Source organism: Notothenia rossii (assembly GCF_949606895.1).
Source record: "Notothenia rossii genome assembly, chromosome: 4".
Lineage (NCBI taxonomy): Eukaryota > Metazoa > Chordata > Actinopteri > Perciformes > Nototheniidae > Notothenia > Notothenia rossii.
The window spans coordinates 19,024,498-19,044,667 of record NC_136902.1 but is presented as its reverse complement, the minus strand read 5'-3'; the positions used below and the strand labels follow the sequence as shown (position 1 = coordinate 19,044,667).

At 41.3% G+C, this 20,170-nt stretch overlaps 2 protein-coding genes across 2 annotated transcripts; both read left to right on the top strand.

The window, feature by feature from the left end:
- The first annotated feature begins 300 nt into the window (after positions 1 to 300).
- LOC307036251 (rho-related GTP-binding protein RhoA-C-like) lies at positions 301 to 4,365 on the top strand. The gene is made up of 5 exons (XM_079676386.1): positions 301 to 418; positions 1,477 to 1,632; positions 2,226 to 2,346; positions 2,449 to 2,579; positions 2,671 to 4,365. Exons 2-5 carry the CDS (start codon positions 1,477 to 1,479, stop codon positions 2,842 to 2,844), a joined length of 582 nt encoding a protein of 193 aa, XP_079532512.1. The 5' UTR covers positions 301 to 418; the 3' UTR covers positions 2,845 to 4,365.
- A 376-nt stretch (positions 4,366 to 4,741) lies between these two features.
- On the top strand, positions 4,742 to 20,164 carry rbm10 (RNA binding motif protein 10). Its single transcript, XM_079676384.1, has 23 exons — positions 4,742 to 4,866; positions 5,779 to 5,821; positions 5,909 to 6,431; positions 6,520 to 6,690; positions 6,773 to 6,842; positions 8,160 to 8,233; positions 9,114 to 9,200; positions 9,312 to 9,372; positions 9,484 to 9,642; positions 9,964 to 10,124; positions 10,220 to 10,317; positions 10,519 to 10,606; positions 10,727 to 10,931; positions 11,205 to 11,287; positions 11,377 to 11,458; positions 11,672 to 11,763; positions 11,880 to 12,074; positions 18,054 to 18,248; positions 18,416 to 18,472; positions 18,641 to 18,835; positions 19,006 to 19,053; positions 19,157 to 19,212; positions 19,440 to 20,164. Exons 2-23 carry the CDS (start codon positions 5,805 to 5,807, stop codon positions 19,528 to 19,530), a joined length of 2,808 nt encoding a protein of 935 aa, XP_079532510.1. The 5' UTR covers positions 4,742 to 4,866; positions 5,779 to 5,804; the 3' UTR covers positions 19,531 to 20,164.
- The last annotated feature ends 6 nt before the right edge of the window (positions 20,165 to 20,170 follow it).

The following is a 20,170-nucleotide window of genomic DNA, read 5'->3' as shown; positions in this document are numbered from 1 at the left end:
ACGGTTTTAATTTGCGAAACAAAAATGAACTGGTTTATTAGGTAGTGTTTTATATTTGCAAACCACACGGTGTCTGCTAGTGAATCATAGGGCATTTGTAAAACATTGTTTGTGGACTGTGGAGTTATGGCAGGAAATTGGCTCCATGGGAGAGTCAATCTCAACAAAAATAATACTCCATAACACTTGGTTCATTGAAATATAAAGAAAACAGGGATAAAATACACATATGGTTTTGATTGCCTTCTTGTTTTTAAAATGTTTAATAGTGGTGCCATGTTGTTGTATCTTCAAGTTGGAAAAAGGTGCCACAGCCTACCGACAAATGACGTACTTGTGCACATGCGCGCAGTAGCAGTGGGCGGAGTTTTCCAGTCGGTCAGGAAGAGGAGAAAGGCGGACACAGAAACATCAAGCGGTAATCTTACTCAGTTATAGCTTTTAAACTTTAATGCCGATTCTTGTTTCACTCAGAGAACTATCACAGCGGTGCAATGAATGCTGAAGATATGATTTCAGAGAGAAAACCTTTAATGACAGTGATCCTAACCACGGGAAACACCGTTAGCTTTCTTGCTAGCTAATGTTAGCTGGTTTGACAGGCCCGGACTGCACAGTCTTTCATCAGGAATGGGAACACAGCACGGAAATGTCTCATGTTTACACCCTCAGCCTCCCTGTGTGCTAGTCGGGTCGTTTTAAGTTGGATGTACCTTGTGAATCAGGGTATTTTAGTGAAACTCTGAGATAAGGAGACCGGTGTTCTAGCGTTGCTAACGTTGACTGAGCTGTTACTTCTCACGTTATATGGCAACCATGGTCAGAGGTGGGAGAAATACTCAGATCTTGTAAAAGTAGAAGTTCCAGACGGTAGGAATTCTCTGTTACAATTAAGAGTCCTGCATTCAATGTGTTATTTAAGTTAAAGTACAAAAGTATTAGCATCAAAGTACCACAAGTAAAAGTACTCCTTTATGCAGATAGGCCCATTTCAAAATAATGCATTTTTTTTGTTCTGATTATAATTATTGATGCATGAATGTGTTTATCAGCTAGTTTTAATGACTTTGTATACTGCAGGGTAGCTAGGTAATGTTACTCCAGGTGTAACTAAAGTCTTGTTTAAGTGTTGTTTATATTTTAAATCATTAATCCAAATCTGCAAGGTAACTGAAGATAACAGTACATTATTAATCTCTGAATTGTAGTGGGGTAGAAGAAGAAAGTAGAACATTTTGAAATACTCAAGTAAAGTCCCCTCAAAATGGTTGTACAGTACTTAAGTTAATGTACTTTACCCCACTGACTATGGTGAACTGTTGATAAAACATAGGAAGCATTATAATTGTAACGTTGTGTTTAAAGTTCTTATTCATCATGATCTTGAATCATTGCTCATTTTGTAAAGGTACGTTTGGGTTTTATTATTGCTACATTTTATTAAAGTATGTCCTTGTTTTGTACTGTTTTGAACAGATGGCTGCTATCAGGAAGAAGTTGGTGATAGTTGGGGATGGAGCGTGTGGAAAGACCTGCCTGCTCATCGTCTTCAGTAAGGACCAGTTCCCCGAGGTCTACGTCCCCACTGTGTTCGAGAACTATGTGGCCGACATTGAAGTGGATGGGAAACAGGTGAGACACAAAACACTGAGGACACTAGGATCTGTGGCGTCCAAAGGGCCCTTGAACATTTTGTAATACTTAATTGAACTTAATTATCACATTCAGGATTTTTTAATACAGTTTTGTCTTCATTTAAATGTTAACCAGTTAGGGGGAAAACTAACTATTCAAAACTATCAAATGTCCAAAACAGGTCAAAATCATAATTTCCACATTCTCACTTTTGAAAGCATCAAATGTTTGGAATATTTGCTGGAAAAATGATTTAATAATTGATTAATTATTAGAATAGTGGCTGATTAGTTTTCTGTAAGTTTCGTTTCAGTTCTACTTTAAATTGGATTGTGTGTCCTATTATTAGTACAAGAACCAAAGACTTTCAGTTCACTATTATTCAAGACTAAGATACACAGCAAATATTGATCATTATTTATGAATATTTATTTATTACCTGAATATGCTTTCTATTTTATTCTTTTGGCTGTCTTACTATTTAAAGTATAAGTCATATATCATTATATTGTAACTTAAATGTTGAAACTGCCTTTTTTACTTTTTCATGATTCATTTATGTCCTCAAATGTATCTCTCTCTCTTCTCAGGTGGAGCTAGCACTTTGGGACACAGCCGGTCAGGAAGACTATGACAGGCTGAGGCCTCTCTCCTACCCCGACACTGATGTTATTCTCATGTGCTTCTCTGTAGACAGCCCGGACAGTTTAGGTATTGTCTCTGCTAGTTACACCACAATGTATCAAACACCTTGTTGTTATGAAATTGATATATGTTGTTAATTACTGTATTCTTTCCTTCCGCCTACTGTAGAGAATATTCCAGAGAAGTGGACACCTGAAGTGAAACACTTCTGCCCAAATGTTCCTATCATCCTCGTGGGTAACAAAAAAGATCTGCGCAATGACGACCACACCAGAAGAGAGCTTGCCAAAATGAAACAGGTCAGTTACTTTGTCTAAAACTGCTGGTAGGTGCACATTTGTTGGTATAAATGTCCAAAATGTAAACCTTCTCTCCGGCTTATGTCTCCAGGAACCAGTTAAATTCGAAGATGGCAAAGAGATGGCGAACCGCATCAGTGCCTATGGCTACCAAGAGTGTTCTGCCAAAACCAAAGATGGTGTGAGGGAAGTCTTTGAGATGGCAACTAGGGCAGCACTGCAGGCCAAGAAACGTGGCAGGAAGAACACCTGCCTTCTGTTATAGGCTCTGGAAGAGGAGGAAGCTGCCGTCAAGCACAGATGGAATGGGCAGCTTTCATTGAGATTTGACACGGGAGAAAATTGGGGTGGGCCCAGAAAATATTTGCGTGTGCTCAATTTCTTATCACCTAATTATCCTTAACAAATTAAAACAGGTCTCAAATTATTTGAAAGGCTTTTACACCTTGGTCTATACATTAGAAAATGTGCCATTTTGCTTCAGCCTATCAAAAACTTCTAAAGGTCTGTAGAGCAGGACGTGGGGGGGTGATTTGAAGTTGAGTAGATCTAAACGGGGTTAAAATGTGCCATGATGGGAATGAAGAGAGAAAAAGGTCCTTACCAGGCCAAAGAAAATAGGGACATGACAAAGAAAGACGGAGAAAAGACATAAATATTAAATAGGTTTGAATTAAGACCATGTCTAAGTGGATTTTACACAGTATCGCCTACATGTAGTGCCTTGAGAGCAATGGTAAAAAAACGTAAGTTGTGGGGTAGGGATTCATAACTTAGATAGGGTATTATTTTGTCATTTGTAGTTTTCACACATCACATTTGTGAATGCTTATTCCCTGTCATTGGCTTTGCTCCTTCAGGCCCATATTCTGACTCAGGCGCTATGCAGGGGTATGCCTAAACTAGATTGTATGAGTTGATTTCCCATACTGAATTACTTACCTGTACTTAAGAGTGTGTGAGTGTGTGTGTGTGTGCAACTGTATGGTGGTTTGTTTTCTCCAGTGCAGTTCTGCATGCAGTGAATGTGTGTATATTTGTGTGGGTGTGTATTAACATGTGTCTATGTACTGTATGCATGGAAAGGCCTTCTGCGTCACTGACCTAACCCCTTATTTCCATGCCAAAGTTACCCCTGATGGCCACATTTTATGGCTCAGATGGGTAATGGAATTAACAGCTACTCAGAGTGACATAGAAACTTTCACTTTACTGGAAGACATTGTACTTTACCTAGAAGCACAATCAGGTTAAACATATGAGTTTTTAGGACCTTTTTTGTGTATACCAGAGATTCATTTGATTGTGTTAATCGGTGGGTCAAATCACGAGTGGTGTAGTTGATAAGTTGAATATTCTTTCAGATAGATGATAGGCTTATCTTATTACTATAATGTCCATTGTGTACTGTATGTCTTACAAGGCTTTGTAAGGACATGTTAATGATGTGTATTTCAAGTTTGCCTTTTTCTCCATTCTCCCCATCCCTCCTTTAATGACATTGTCATTATTGTACTATAACTTTTTATTGTTGATGTCTCTAAATTTCTTAGCATATTTTAATCATTTTACATAATCCTGCTGTTTTGATCAGCTTATGTCAGTTAAATGATCAATTGTAACCGTAATATTGTTTTGTTTAGTTAATTGAAGGTAAAGCTTGGGGTGCAAGGCTGGAAGGTTTTGGGGATGGGCTCCTTTCTTTTTTTTTCTTTGCTTTTTGTACTGTGACATATTATGGTTTTTGTTTCTGGATTTTTTCCAAATAAAAGCTGATATTAGGGTTTCTGTTGTAAGGTGTTTATGTGTTCTTTACATTTATTCACTATTAATTGCAACAATTTCACTTATATTCCTGGCATTAATTCACTTTTTTCTTAAATAAAATACGCATAACTCTTCAAAAACTGATTCTATGATTTGATATACATCTACACTTCTGATAATGGAAAAAATTAATTTAATATTGTGTGACTTTCACCGCTGTAGGATAAATAAAGGACTAAAGATTCAGATTTGAAGCACAAACGCATCTAATAATACCATGCAGTGTAGGGGGCTACTAGTTAGAGTTGTCCTGGCTGTCTCGTCCAATCATCGTCGACATTAATGTGTTCGCTCTCGCAGAACCAATAGCACACCAGAGTCAGGTATTGGTAACCGCCTATTCTCAAATGTTTTCTTGCTGTGGCCATTTTACACTTGGTTCTGTGAAAAATAAAACACTCTTCTCACCTGAGCTTCGTCGTGACATTTAAAGAACTATCGTTAGTTACATGTGACACTGGTAAGTTTTTCACTATTTTAAATAAAACTGCGGTTGGTTCGTTTGCAACGGCTGACACACGTTTTTTGGCTGCAGCGTCTCTGCTTGCACCAGTTAGCCAACCTCAGGCTAAAATAGTTAGCTTGCATGACCGCCACACGTCATTGTTAAAGACTCCTTTTTGGGTAGTAAGGTTGGGCATGTGCATTGCGCACACTTGTTAATGAGTGATGTACCCTCATGTATTTGTTTGTACATGTATGGCTTTTGCTAAGTAGTTTTATAAGGCAGTGATATGAGTTAAAGTTAGAGAAGTCTGCAGTCTTTTTTTTTTAAATGCAGCTGCCTGGAGAAAAAACTAAAAATGATGCTACCTGCCTCCAGTGCACGCACAGCTTGCACATCACTGACGTTACCATGCACAGCACAGGAGGCCCTGCTTGTAAATTATTTTGTAATTTAAAGTAGTTACTTGCCACCTAAACACAACACTGTTACTTTTTGTGTCGGTTACTTTACTTAGTACTACGTCTTCACCTCTGTGCATATCTATAGCCTATATGTATTACTTCTCGTAATTTTTTCCTTTCAACATTCCTTTGCAAAACTGTCTACCTCACGCTTCTTTTAGTATATTTTATGTCTATATTTTAGACCTTTTATTTGATCCTGCAATATCTAATGTCATGCGTGAAAATAGCTTTTTTTGTATACATATTTAAAGAGCATTTTTGGAGATTCTTGTCGCCACAGACTGCTTTGCTGTTAGTGATGTGCATATGGTAATTAACAGCGTGAAACTTGAGCTATTGATTTTCAACTTAGTTTCTAAAAGACAGTCAGTCTAGTTATGGTTCTTCATATTATTGCTTCTGATTCAAAAGAGTAAATGGCTGACCTGTTTCTATGGTTTCCAATCCCATAATCAAACAGAAAAAGGACAGAGTCAGGGGATCAGCATGGACTATGAGCGGAGGTGAGTTCAACTTTCTTCTTTAGCCTTTCTTCCCTAAAGAGTTGATGTGTCCGACACATTTCTCACACTGTTTTTCATGGTCAACAGGGGTGGGCGAGGTGATCGCACTGGTCGCTATGACAACACCCACAACGATCACAACTTTCGGGACATGGATTACCGAGGCTATGACCAAGAGGACGAGGAGGTGGGAACAGGATATGATGTCAGAGCAGATGGGGACGGACCGTACGGCCACGAAGAGCCATCACTGGGTGACTTCTCGTCAGGTCGCCTGCAAGACCGCCGGGGGGGGTTTCACCCGAGAGGAGATGGGCGAGGGGACATTGGGAGAGAGGGGAAAGGGCTCCTGTGGACCCCTCAGTCTGACTCAGCACTTCCCATGCTCCAGAGAGAGGATGATGGCTCCAGGCGGGAGTTTGAACATATTTTGACTGGCCCGCAGGAAAGAGGTCGTGGAAGAGGTTTTCCTGATAACAGTGCTTCTCGTTCAGGGGGCAGGGAGGGCAACTGGGGCCACGGTGGGGGTGCACATCCAGAACAGATGGAATACAATACAGTGAGACAGAGAGAGGAGGATAGGTTCTCTCGTGCGGCGGTGAAGAGGAGGGTAAGCCATAACAAGTCCTTCAACAACAACATAGAACTGCTACAACATTATTTCGTTTTGACATTGGTTTCACATTTGCTCTATGCAGGCTTTTGTAGTGGGGGCAGAGGAGCTGAGCTCTGGGAGTGCTGGTCCTGAGTTGTCCCTTGAGGAGATGGAGCAGAGGGACCAGGACTACCGTGCAGATCTGGACCACAACCAGAGGCCAAGCAACATCATAATGCTTCGCATGCTGCCACCCAATGCCAGTGCCAATGAGGTAAGTGTATGCAAGCGGTCTTATAAAGCATTGGAATGGTTTTATCTGGCCTTAATGTCACTAATGTCCCTTTTGATCATAGATACGGGCACAACTTCAGGAGCAGGGGATCCAGCCAAGAGAGGTTCGCCTCATGAGAAACAAATCGTCAGGTGAGAACTTGTCCATTGCCCCGAATGTTTTTTTTAAATGAACTCTCCCTTTGTGACACACTCCATTACCCACTCTTTCACTTCATTGCTGTCTCAGGTGCCTTTCCTCTGCTCAGTGGTTTGTTTCTTATTAATAAGCTGATAAGCCTCCTTTTCCTTTTCCTCTTCTCTTACCCTTTTTTTCATACTGTGACAGTGAGATAGATGGCAAAGAATGCATATTTATATACTTATATATCGGCTTCTGCTAAGATTCCTGCTCTGATTTCTTTGGTCTGCTGGTGTCCGACTTCTGGCTAGTGCTCGCAGGGCAACAAAACAACCATGCATGCTTTGATGGAAGACTCCATCAACATTTGTTTTTCAATCAAGAATGCATGCCATATATGTAATAGATCTGCATTGCATTCATTTTTCCTTTTTGGCTTGGCTCTCTTATTATCTTTACCATTTCATGATTCTGCCTTATTCAACCTAATGTGAGATGTGTCCGAGTTGACAAACTAACACTGTCAAATGAGAAATGATCAGCAGAATGAAGAAGAATGCTTTTAATGGTGTTTGTCGTTGGAGCTAATTATGAAAGTGTGAATGTAAGTGTTGCAGCTTCCTCTCAGCCACTGAGTGTCATCCATACCACTCAGAAAAGCTTGTCTTTTTCTAAAGGTCCATTAAGGTCATGTCTCACTGGCCTCCCCCTTTGCTAACGCACTGGTTTCCTGTAAGCTGTGCCTATCTGACTCCGGCACACTTACAGTCCCCCGCACTGCTCTTTCTCTCTCACCCCTACATCTATGTCTGTTTTAAGGATAAATCACTCTCAATTTAAATGTTTAAATAATGATATTTTGTGATTGCCCTCCAATATTATACTATATATATAGTGCTGTGAAACGATTATTTGTATGATGTGTAGATGTTGAATCAGAATCTTACTCAGACTAGCAGAGGTGTGTGTGTCTGTGTGTGATTGTATGTGCGAGATGTGTTGATGCCTGGGTGCTTCACTATTCAAAGCCAAAGAGCTCAGACTGGAACTGATGAGTGGGTAGGGTTCTCCCTCTCTCTCCCTCTTTTCTTGACCCTGTTGAGAGACTTGACATTGCGTCCTCCCACCCTTGCAGAGAATTTGACAGTAGCACTCCAACTGGCTGTCAGGTGTGTTATTTCCAAGGGAGAGAGGAAGCAATGATTTATTTGATTAGTGCTGATACAGGGTCTCTCTCTCCTCTGGACATAAAGCACTAACCCCTCACTGCGTTGTTGTTATGTTGTTGTTGTTGTTGTTCGGTTACCATGGCGCTGGGCGGTGTCCAGGTCAGAGCCGAGGATTCGCCTTCGTCGAGTTTAATGTCATACAGGAGGCCACGCGCTGGATGGAGACCAACCAGGTCACTCTCCTCTACACAGACACACATACACATGTATACAAATGCATTCGTTATGGGACATGGGTTAGTATCAGGACAACATAATGTCAGGTGCACACGAGGCATTCCAGTGTAGAAATAATTGTTGTCCTTGAGGTAGGTAGGTCTTTTTTATTTAATGGGAAACTTCATCTTTTCTTTCTTTGTATACAGTATTCCACAAACAGACCAATTGATGTTGCATCATACTGTCGTCTATGCAAAACACATATATATTGTGACTAGTCTCTGCCAGGCACATTTGCTCATCATTTGCCCTACACAAACTCCTCTATTATAGGGTCCTACTCTTTCTTCACTGACATGATCTCACTCTCTCTCTCCAGTCTACTATAGTACCACCTCTGTGACAGTGTAGAGTAGGAACTTTATCTCTCATATGGTCTGTATATAATACTTCATTTCTTGTTTTTGAACCTTTCATATCTGGGTCATGCACCATTACTACATCTTTAGTGCGGAGCTATTGTCTCTATAGGGGCTGAAGGTGGCGACAGTGGGATAGTATGTGTGGAAAACTGTGAAAAGGTTTCCCCTTAAGGGGGGAGGGATGACACATTGAACAAAACATATTTTGTCCTTAAAAATGGACACCCATGCACACACTACACATACACCATCTCAGTCCGTCCCAATTTCCTAAAGCTGAAGGTTGCAATTCTCTGGTGTCCTCTTTCTTTCAGCCTCAGTTCTACTCTCTGTCTCTCTGTCCCCCTCTCCCTCTCGTCCCTTTCACTCTCTCTCATCTCTTGTGAGATGAGGCCTTTCTCTGGCATGTGTGGCCTAATTATCACTGATAATCATTCTTTGTTCCCCCTCCCTCTCTTTCTTTTTCTTTCAGTCGGTGTTGTTGATTCTGGGACAAAGAGTGTCGATGCACTACAGCGACCCAAAACCGCGTGCCAACGAGGACTGGCTCTGCAACAAGGTTGTGTCTGCATTGTGTGGCATATGGAAATACATTTAATTTGTGAAATGTATGCATATATATGTCACTGGGTTCGCTTATGTTTTTAACAGTTATGTCACATTTCAACAGTGTGGTGTGCAAAACTTTAAAAGGAGAGAGAAGTGCTTCAAATGCAGTGTGCCAAAATCAGGTAAAGTTAAACCAAGCTACGGTAAATATCCCATTTATATTCCCTTTAACAATAGCACAAGCGCTCAGACATCCTATAATAACACATGAATAATGTCTTGTATTTGTCCAGAGGCTGAGCTGAAGTTGCCTCAGTTGCAGAGGGATTTGTCTGTTGGGCTTCAAAAGGAGGGAACCCAAGGTTTGTTGCCCCTGCCGGCCCCCTACCACTCCTCTGGCCCTGCTGTGAGCCCGGGACAGGCCACACAACAGGCGGACGTTGCCAATGACAGTAAGCCCATCCCTTAACATCTTTCCCATCAAGGCAGTCTGTTCTTCTATTCAGAAAGAAAAACCTTTGTGTAGACTTTGTATTATGTAATCCATATTTGTTTTATTAATCAATTGATCTAAGTGTACTTTTGAAAAAACAAAGTATATAACATTTATACTGGCTTATAATTGCATTTTTATGTTTTGAATAATTCTATTTATATATCTATGGCTTGTGAAACAGAAGAGGGCCTCATGAGATACTTGCTTTTGCAATGCTGAATTCTATCTGGTACCAGAGTTAAGTCCTGTCTTATTCTCTCATCCTCTCCCACAACAGCTCTGATACTAAGAAACCTTGGCCCGCATACTTCAGTGGAAACCATCTTATCTGCTCTGGCTCCATTTGCCACTCTCTCCCCTTCCAACGTCCGCCTAATCAAGGACAAGCACACCCATCTCAACAGGGGCTTTGCCTTTCTACAGCTCTCTACCATAGTGGTGAGGAAATTGACAGGTTTTCTGTCTATTCTTCTGTTCTGATGATTTTAAAATAATACATTTAACTGGCATGTTTCTGTATGTTTTATCAACAGGAGGCATCTCAGCTGCTCCAGATCTTGCAGGCTCTCCAGCCGGCTCTCTCTATTGATGGGAAGGCCATCGTGGTGGAGTTTGCCAAAGGCTCCAAACGGTAAACAGACACACACCCAAACCTCCATGCAACCAAACCACAAGAGCCTTGCACACTATTGCCAATGCAGAAATAATAATATTGCGTGGCAGCTATTACCAAACCGAATGTAAACTCAAATGTGTCTTGTGAATAAAGTTGATTTAGAAATAGTAGCCTTATAATGTGGACACATTTGTAAATGTTGTCTTTCTATGGCAGTGATGTGTTCCTGACGGATGGCAGCAGAGTGAGTGCTGCTACTGTAGCCAGCACAGCTATAGCTGCTGCTCAGTGGTCCGTCACACAGGTAACATGAAGGATTTATCATTACATAAAGGAAAACATGAGGTGTAACACATCTTTATTTATAAATTGTATTACTATGTTTCTTCTTATGTTTGGTTATAAAAATCTTCATCATTCTCAGACTCCTCAGAATGGATCGGGGGGAGGCCAGACGACAGATACAGCCGTGTATCAGCAGGGGGCAGCAGTAACGTACAATCAGGAAGGAGCAGAGTACTCTGGGCTCGATGGCACACATTTCAAATCCCAGGGAGATGGCAGGGCTTCTGCTTTACCCGGTGCAAGAACAGCCCTGATGGGGGCATACACAGGAGGAGCAGCTGCAGGTTAGTATTGCACATGTTCAATACACAAGGCCTGATACCTCTATGATTGTATATAGCTGTATACATTGGAATTGAACTTGAGTTAACTGAATCCCCCTTTCACATTTTGAGATTTGACGGAGCAGGGTGTACTTTTACTTTTATTAGAGATGTGTCTGTTGTCTGTGTTTGTTTTTAGAGTGTGTCAGGATAGATCCCTTGTCTTTTTATCTGCAAACTAAATCTACCTACGGGTACAAATCCAGAACCTGATCCCCCTGTTTATGTTTGCAGAGGCTGTGACCTCTGGATCAGTGCTGCTGCAGCACACACAGAGTGCTCTCATCACCACAGCTAGCACTACACCAGTCACACAGGTACAACTTCACTGTTTGCTTCTCTTCTTGCCTCTTGCTTTATTTCATCCCATTACTTTATTGTTTTAAAGAGCTTTGTCTCTCCTCAGGTTGAGATAGTAGGAAAACCACAACCAGCTGCTCCAAGCCAACCTGCTACACCAGGCACTGAACACGAGCTCCAGCAATACCGTAAGGCTTTTGAGAAAAAATAAACAACAACATCTTCAATTATAACTGTAAATATCTGTCTTTGGTGGTAACTTTGAGGTGCTATTCTGGGGTTTATCTGAATGTTTATTTAGCTTGATGATGATGCTGATAACAGTCAAGCTGACTTTTTATGATCATGAAAGGATTTGAAATGTGAAATCTGACCCTGGTGTCCTGTGTCTTTGATTGCAGCTGTGCCAGATGTGTCCACATATCACTATGATGAAAGCTCTGGCTACTATTACGACCCACTCACAGGCCTCTACTATGACCCCAACTCCCAGGTAAAGAGTTGTGAATGTACTGCACTCTAATGTCCATCCAGCACTCTCTGAAAGACTTTTCTGAATGTATCGCTGTCCTCTGCATTTCAGTCTGGTTACTCGTTGTCTCGTTACAGTACTACTTCAACCCTCACACTCAGCAGTACATGTACTGGGATGGAGAGAAGCACACCTACATTCCTGCTGCTGACGGTCAGTCAAACTCAGAAGGCGCTCCCACCAGCCTTGGCGCAGCCCCTTCAGACTCACCGTTTGGAACCCCTGGCAGCAAGGAGAAGAAAGACAAACCCAAGAGTAAAACTGCTCAACAGGTACTCCCCACACTGGATACTGGTAGCATACTGACAGACGTGAACCAGGGTTTCCGCTAGGATTTTTTCTTGCCAGTCAAATGTCTGGACAGAATTTATTTTACCGGACAAATTTGAAACGTACCGGTCATGTTTCAATAATAATAATAATCATTGTGTAGCAGAGTTTCCGTTAGCAGGCAATTACCGGATATGCTGATGTTTAAAACTCAGTTAATGGGGCTCGTTTTTAATTGCTTCAGTTTATAATCGTAACAGATCGAAAAGTTCAGATTAATTTTCAATAAATTATGCGCTTCCACAAACAACAAACAACAAACAACATAATAAAACGGGAGGAACGGATCCTCTCTTTTCCCCTCTCCCTCTCTCCTGACTGCCGGTCAGTTTCTCATGCAGCTCGCTAAACAATGGGCGGGGCTTCAGGTGATCATGCAGAGCTGCGTGTCTCCGTCAGACTCAGCAGCTGATCTGATCTCTCTCTCTCGTCCGGTTATACTTCACTCGCGTTTATGTCCATATCAATCAGATCCAGCTCTCCTGATCAGCCTTTCTGAGAGCACAGATCAAACTATTAAGAGTGAATATCGGCCGATAATGACCGGCGGCCGATCGACCGGACATTTTGACCGGCAGGTTTTGAATTTACCGGTTTTTAATACATTTGACCAGCTAAAAACCGGTAATTACCAGCTAACGGAAACCCTGACGTGAACATAAAACTAATAAACCTTTAGATTTTTATTTAAAACTCCACCATGAAGCTTTTTACTCTTTGTTTTTTATTAGAAATCTGTAAACAAAAATGTAAACATCTGTTAACTTTCAATTTGGGAAGTGAAAGTGAGTGACAAATCTCACAGTATGAAACAGTTCAATTCATAATGAACTATGCTATTCTGCTGTATGGCCAAATTCACCAAAGGTTTTTAAAACCTTACATATTCTGGAAATGTTACTCTTAACAAGGTAGTTATCAGAGGTGTGGACTCGAGTCACATGACTTGGACTCGAGTCAGACTCGAGTCATCAATTTGATGACTTGAGACTCGACTTGACAAAATCACAAAACACTTGCGACTCGACTTGAACTTGAACACCAATGACTTGGGACTTGACTTGGACTTGAGCCTTCTGACTTGAGGTGACTTGATAATTTAATTCAGGGCTCTCCAACACGCCGATCGCGAGATGCCGCTGGAAGAGCAGACTCCCGACGGGGAGAGCAGAATCTCCAACCGCTTCTACTCTTGCTGAGAATCCTTGCAGGCAGGGGCGGGACTTTATTTAGCTGGGCCAACATGCGGCCAATCATATGCGAGGACACACTAGGATCATACCATTATGTGAAAGAAGGGTGGGGGGCACAGCAGGTGTAGTGGTACAGGCCAGCTGCACAGAGCGACGGGAGCCGGATTTAACACTAGAACCGCCAACGGGTAAATTTTACCCGCAGCTGTTTTTTGATTGTATGTAACTTTTGTTCAATAACATATTAAAGTCTCCCATTCCGTGACTTTTCCTGAAAGTGTGTTATGTAGCATCCTCTGTTGTTAACAATTGTCAATATGAAGTCAGATTGAAAAAGTCGCCAAAAAAAATGCCATTTATACCTATATCCGCCAGCGGGTAATATTTACCTCATAGAAAATGCAGCGTAAACATGACGTGTTGCTATAGCAACGCCTTTTGTCAACTGCGGTTCCTTATAGATGGAGAGATATATTTAGATTAGAGATGTTAAGATTAACCGATTCGCATCGGTGCCCCGGCATAAAGATTCAAGATGCGAGTGCACCGGTTGAAAGAGTGCACATCGGCTACAGTTTGGGTTGAACCGGGTTGAACTCGCAATGCATCGATTGCGTAGCGTCTTTGCATCGGTAAAAAAACGATTCATTCATATAAAATCCCCTCATCTTGTCAACGCTCAGCAGAGACGATCTTTGATATTTGCTTTGCCACTACGGAGGCCGAGAGTCTCAGTTATCAACACACACGGAAGTTGAGGAGAAAGAGAAACACAGCGCACTGAAAAATACCTACAAACCAAACGTTTGGCAACACTTTGGATTGTTCAAGAAAGACGGTGTAATAGTCCTTTATGCTATATAGTTGACCGCAGGTCATGGAGAGTAATAAGGTATCCGTAGACCTTTGTATGAGGTATCTTTATTACTTAACAGGTCTACAGCCATGATACATAGATCCGTCCTAGATGCGGACTTGCATACACACAGTATCACTCTGCAGCCGCACCCCATCAGTAACGTCCTGATGGTATATGTGCGCGGCACTATATACTACAGACGGCCACCTTGAAAAATCGCTCGCAAATTGTTAACAATGCCGAGCCGCTTTAAAGTACACAAGTAGTTCGAGGAACTTAGCGACGCACATAAAGAGGCGACATGGGGTCTGCGGCTGAAAAGAGAAACCTGAAAGTTAGACATATGAGTTAAATCACTCAGTGAGGTGTTCTGTCAGAGATAGGTGTTTAGTTTACAGCAGCCTGTGACGGACAATAATAGTTTAAATGTCTTCTTTACTGTAAGCAGTTATGAAATACCTGTTTGTGAAAGGTTATTTGTTTTCTTTATTGTTCAGATAGAAACCACTGCTTTCTGCTCACTGGTGAGTTAGCCTATGAATGAGTGTTAAGCACATCAGGCTGGCAGCTGTATGGGCATTGCACTATGGTAGCTGTTATTTGCACATTGTTAATCATGAGCAATGCATCCTTACATTGTCTAACTGTGAGGTGTTATACAATTGTACTCTGGAGAGCTTTTAAAGGTAAAAAAATAAACGGCATGATGGGATGTGCAGTACCAAATATGTAAAGCACTTTTTTGTTAATGTATGATTTGCTGCATATAAGGAATAAAACAAAAATCCTCTGTTGTACCATATTGAAGTATCATTATTTTTGCATCGTGTTGAATCGCATCGTATCGCCCCGAATCGCATAATGTTGAATCAAATCGTATCGAACTGTATCGCAACAGGGGTGAATCGTATCGTATCGCATCGCCTGGTGTTTCAAAGGTATCGTTAATGTATCGTATCGTGGCAACGTATCGAGATGCGCATCGCATCGGCTTCAGTGATGGAGATGCACATCCCTAATTTAGATAGATAGATAGATAGATATATATATTGATAGATGGATAAAGAGAGAGATAGACAGATAGTTATAGATAGTGTAACATCTTGGAGAATACAAGATCTTGGATGACTGAGCTCACGTTGAGGACGTAATGCATGTGTGCAGGTTACGTGCCGGTTGAAGAAAGATGGACACTCGGAATGAGAGAAGTAGTCCGCGTCGTCTATTTATGTAGACCAGTGGTCGCCAACCATGTGGTGCTGGTAGATCGCGGACCGTTAAAAAAAAAAGTAACAAAAGAAAGACAAATTAAATTAAAATAATAATGTTTGAAAAATACATTTTTAGATGTAAACCTATCATCCACCACCCCGTTAGCAGGTGCCACTTGATTGACGTATATTTGAGACACCTCAATAATATAATACATTAACCGTGCTTTACGTGAACCTCATCATGACACAAGAGACAACGGCAGGACTGTAATTTCCCGTGTTCAGTGAACGCAACAGAGGCAAGACACCAGACCAGAGATTGCATGGAAATACACGTGTGCTTGTGTCATTCAAGCTCGGCTCTGTGTGTGTGTGGCAATAGCGCATTTAGTGTGATAGAGAGGGAGGGAGAGAGGGAGAGAGAGAGGGAGAGAGAGAGAGAGAGGGAGGGAGGGAGGGAGAGAGAGAGGGAGAGAGGGAGAGAGGGAGAGAGGGAGGGAGAGAGAGAGAGAGGGAGAGAGAGGGAGAGAGAGGGAGAGAGAGAGAGAGAGAGATATATATATATATATGTTAGCATCTGGTTAGCTAGCTGCACTAACGGACATAAGGAGCTGTTTCCACAACAAGCTGGAGGAGAGTCCTCTCCTGTCAGACTGAGGGGCTCAGGTGAGCTAAAGGAGTGTTTAGAACAGTTTTGTCACAAATTATTCAAAAGATTATTTCCGCGGCACACCTTCATATGATCATTATAGTTATACAAACAATAAGAGAATAAATGAAAAACAGGTATGAAATAGCCTACTATATGTCAGTAAAACAAGAATACAGTTTAAAAGTAATGTAATGTAGGCCTAATGTAAAAAGGGGAGTGATTTATAAAATATCCAAAAAGAAAATCTGTTTACAGTTCTGTTTTCATATGGGTGCTGAGAGAGGTATCCATAGATCTCTTCATGTTGCTCTCAAAGTCCACCAGATTGATGCTTTCAACTTCAATATTTAAAAAAAAATCTTCCCGGGGGAACATCCCCCCGGACCCCCCTAGAGGAGGTGAGGTCCGCCCCCCAATAACACTTTACCCCTGCCTATATGCCGTGAGCTGATTATGGAGCCTTCATTGTAACAGTAATTCAGATGCAATTAGCCTATTTAAAAGGCCTCAAATTGGAAGCATTGTCTGGGCCGTCTTTTTCACTCAATTCTGCAATAGGTAGATCTCGCCTTTCACCTAGGCCGAGGTCGGTGATCTTGGGCTTAAAAAGGTTGGTGACCACTGATGTAGACAATTATATGTTCATAGAACAGAACATTACAGATATATCGATAGAGAGAGATAGAGAGATTTGTACCTAAACAAAACACAAGTCTAACACCAAGCGTTTAAATCAGCACTCTTAGCGATATTTTAAACTTCATGCTATCTGCACAACCTATATCATATTAAAAGCTGAGAGTCCACAGATTCTATTGTTATAAGTTTCATCCCTGTGTGATCAAAACTCACTGTTCTGTATGATAAATAAAAGAACATTGTACCTTGAAAATCTATAGCGGGTACATTTTACCCGTTGGCGGTTTTAGGTATACAGTGACCTCTGGCGGTTCTAGTGTTAAATGCAAGCGCGTCGGACAAAGTCAAGAAATTAGAGAAAACCGAAAAAATAAGCAGCATTTGGCTGCATTTCAATGATATTGGAGAAAGCAAAGCTGAGTGCAGGATTTGTAAAATGAAAATAACCTTCAGAGCAGTTGTTTTTTTTTGCACTCAGGATTTATTGTCAGAGGTGGGAGAAGTTTAGATTGAGCCAAAGTACCAGAGTGTAATACTCGGTTACAATAAAAAGTCCTGCATTCAAAATGTTACAAGTAAAAGTACAAAAGTATTAGCATCAAAATATACTAAAAGTACCAACTGCAGAGGGATCTAGATTCAGGTGTTCTTTTCCCCATAGAGACCGCCTCGCTGCACATTATCCCTTGCATAAAGATAGATTGTGGGTCCCTTATAACATGTTGTACACAGTGGAAATAAACATTCTGGTCACCTCAACATCAGGGATCTTGCACATTAAACTCCTTCTGAATCAAACCGTCACGGTAGCCTTACCTTACTGATCCCTCTTAAATTTGAAAAAAACACGTTACTTTACCAGCAGAGAGAAAATTGATTATTAAATTATTAATGTGACTAATAAAGAGCAGTTGGATTATTAAGTATTATTCTGTTGATCGATGTCATTACATTTGGTGAAAAGCACATAATGACTTGTTTATGACTCGTTTTGTCAAAGTTTAGGACTTGGACTTGACTTGAACTTGCCCATCCTGACTTGAGTGCAAAGAGTTGAGACTTGACTCGGACTTGAGCGCAAAGACTTGAGACTTGACTCGGACTTGAGCACAAAGACTTGAGAATTCACTCGGACTTGAGCGCAAAGACTTGAGACTTGACTCGGACTTGAGCGCAAAGACTTGAGACTTGACTCGGACTTGCAAAACAATGACTTGGTCCCAGCTCTGGTAATTATTCATGGGCTACTGAGTTAGGTTGTTATGCTCATGTTTTATTGAACACACTGATTTTCAATGTTTTAATCTTCCTCTGTTCAATCCTTTTACATGGCTAACTTGGATCTCTTGATTTCATATGAACAGATTGCCAAAGACATGGAGCGCTGGGCTAAAAGTCTAAACAGACACAAGGAGAACATGCGTTCTGTGTCCTCCTCCCCTGCCGTCGGCACCACAGCGCTCCCCCCGGGTTACGCTCGAGCCCCTGGCCACAGTCGCCTAGATGACCGCAGAGAATCTGCCAGTGCTGATGCGGGCTATGCTGTTCTGGAGAAAAAGGTACATGACCCTTTCACAGACACGCATGCCTAGCTGCAAACACCTGGGCAGCAGGGCGTCATAGTGAATGGGGAGTGTGTGCATCAAGCAGAGGACTCAGTAATAAGACAACGTTTGCACAGTCTTTTTAACTGACCTGGTAATTATTCTCTCTCTCTGTCCTGCAGGGTGCACTGTCTGAACGGCCTCAGATCTTTCTGGATCAGATCCGACAAAGTACTGAAGTAAGGACATGGACACAGTCATCATATTTGCCTGTGTTTGTCTGATGTCCTCTTAGCTTTTCTATAGGATGCTTCAAAATGTGTTTTATTATTCCAAGCATAGATTTCTATCATTACTTCTGTGTCTAGTTGTCCCTCAGTTATTGATCTTGCATCCTATTTCTGTAGCGTTCCCCTCCTCAGCAGCAGGGTCTGGTCCCAGCCTACAGTGGAGAAACTGACAGTGACGAAGAAGGAGGGGACAAAGATGAGAAGGAAGGCAGAATGACCGACTGGGTTAAACTGGCCTGTCTGCTGTGTAGGAGGCAGTTTCCCAGCAAGGAGGCACTCATCAGGCACCAACAGCTCTCTGAGCTACACAAGGTTTCAATCTCATTTAACACAATAGCAAACAATGCATAAATGATGATTTAGGAATAAGTGTAGACTCACTTGTTAAATTGTTGTCTCGTATATTCTTTTGTATTGTTATTTAAAGTGTTTATAATAAATGACATGTCTAAACTTTCACCTGTTTGTCTGTATGCCCGCAGCAAAACTTGGAGCAGAGAAGAGCCCTGCAGGATTCTGCAGGAAAAGAGGTTGGTCCAGCCCCAGGGACTATAGGAGTGCGACAACATTGCTGTTTGTTGCTGAATGTGTGCAGTTGGTATTGATTTCATTGTCTTTTTGTATTGCCTGCAGAGACTTGCAGATGGACCGGAACTTCCTGATCCTAAGAGGAGAAAGTTTAACCCCATGTAAGCAACAGTGAATTACCAAACAGACCCACATGCTGTGGTCATTTATCAAATACTAGCTAGATACTCTCATGCATTTTTCCTCTTTTACAGTCCAAGTCAGGCTTTATGTTATGTATGATATTATTTTTGCAATTGGTCTGTACTTAATAATATTGCAAGGCCTGTTGCTTACTCCATACCGTGTCTGCACACTTATAAGTTACTTTATTCTCTTCTCTCTTCAGTGATGGGATCACAGGCACCAGTCTTGGTGCCAGGATGCTGCAGGGAGGAATGAAAAAAGGTTTTCTACTGCGAAACATGCAAGTGGAGTGAGCCCTAAACCTGACATTTCAATTTCCTGACCCAGGCGGGACATGGACAAACCTAGCACGCAACACTTCACCATTAACATCATCTAGATATCTATAGATAAAGCTCTTAATTTTGGTTTAATTACCATTACCTCAACTGTGGTAATACACTCGTGAACTGATCCTGTAGCAGTGTATGTCAGGATATTGCACAGAATGCACTTTTTTGCTTTCTTCCTGAATGATGCAGTTTTTAGTTCTCACTTGCTTTAAAGCTTGTGTGTGATGATCAAGTTTTATGTGGTTGGGAAAGATTTTCTGTTGGAAAGTGAAAGATCAGTATAGATCTAAAGGCAACGAATGGGATTTTCTAATATTACTGTCTATGCACCATAGATTTTTTTATTTAATGCTAAATGCCTCGTCATTCAGTGAATGACTGATCTAGGCAAACCTGTGTATACATTTTAGAAGAGACTGTGTGGCCTCATTAACTGGACGTTGTCACACTAAAAACAAGTGTGTAGATGAAAAGTGTGTAGATATAAATTCACAATGTAATACATCATTATTTCTGAAGGAAGCTATTCTGTATTTCTTTATTGGTTTAATATTGTGACTGTTTTATCAAACTCATGTAAATTAATTCACAATAACACGTT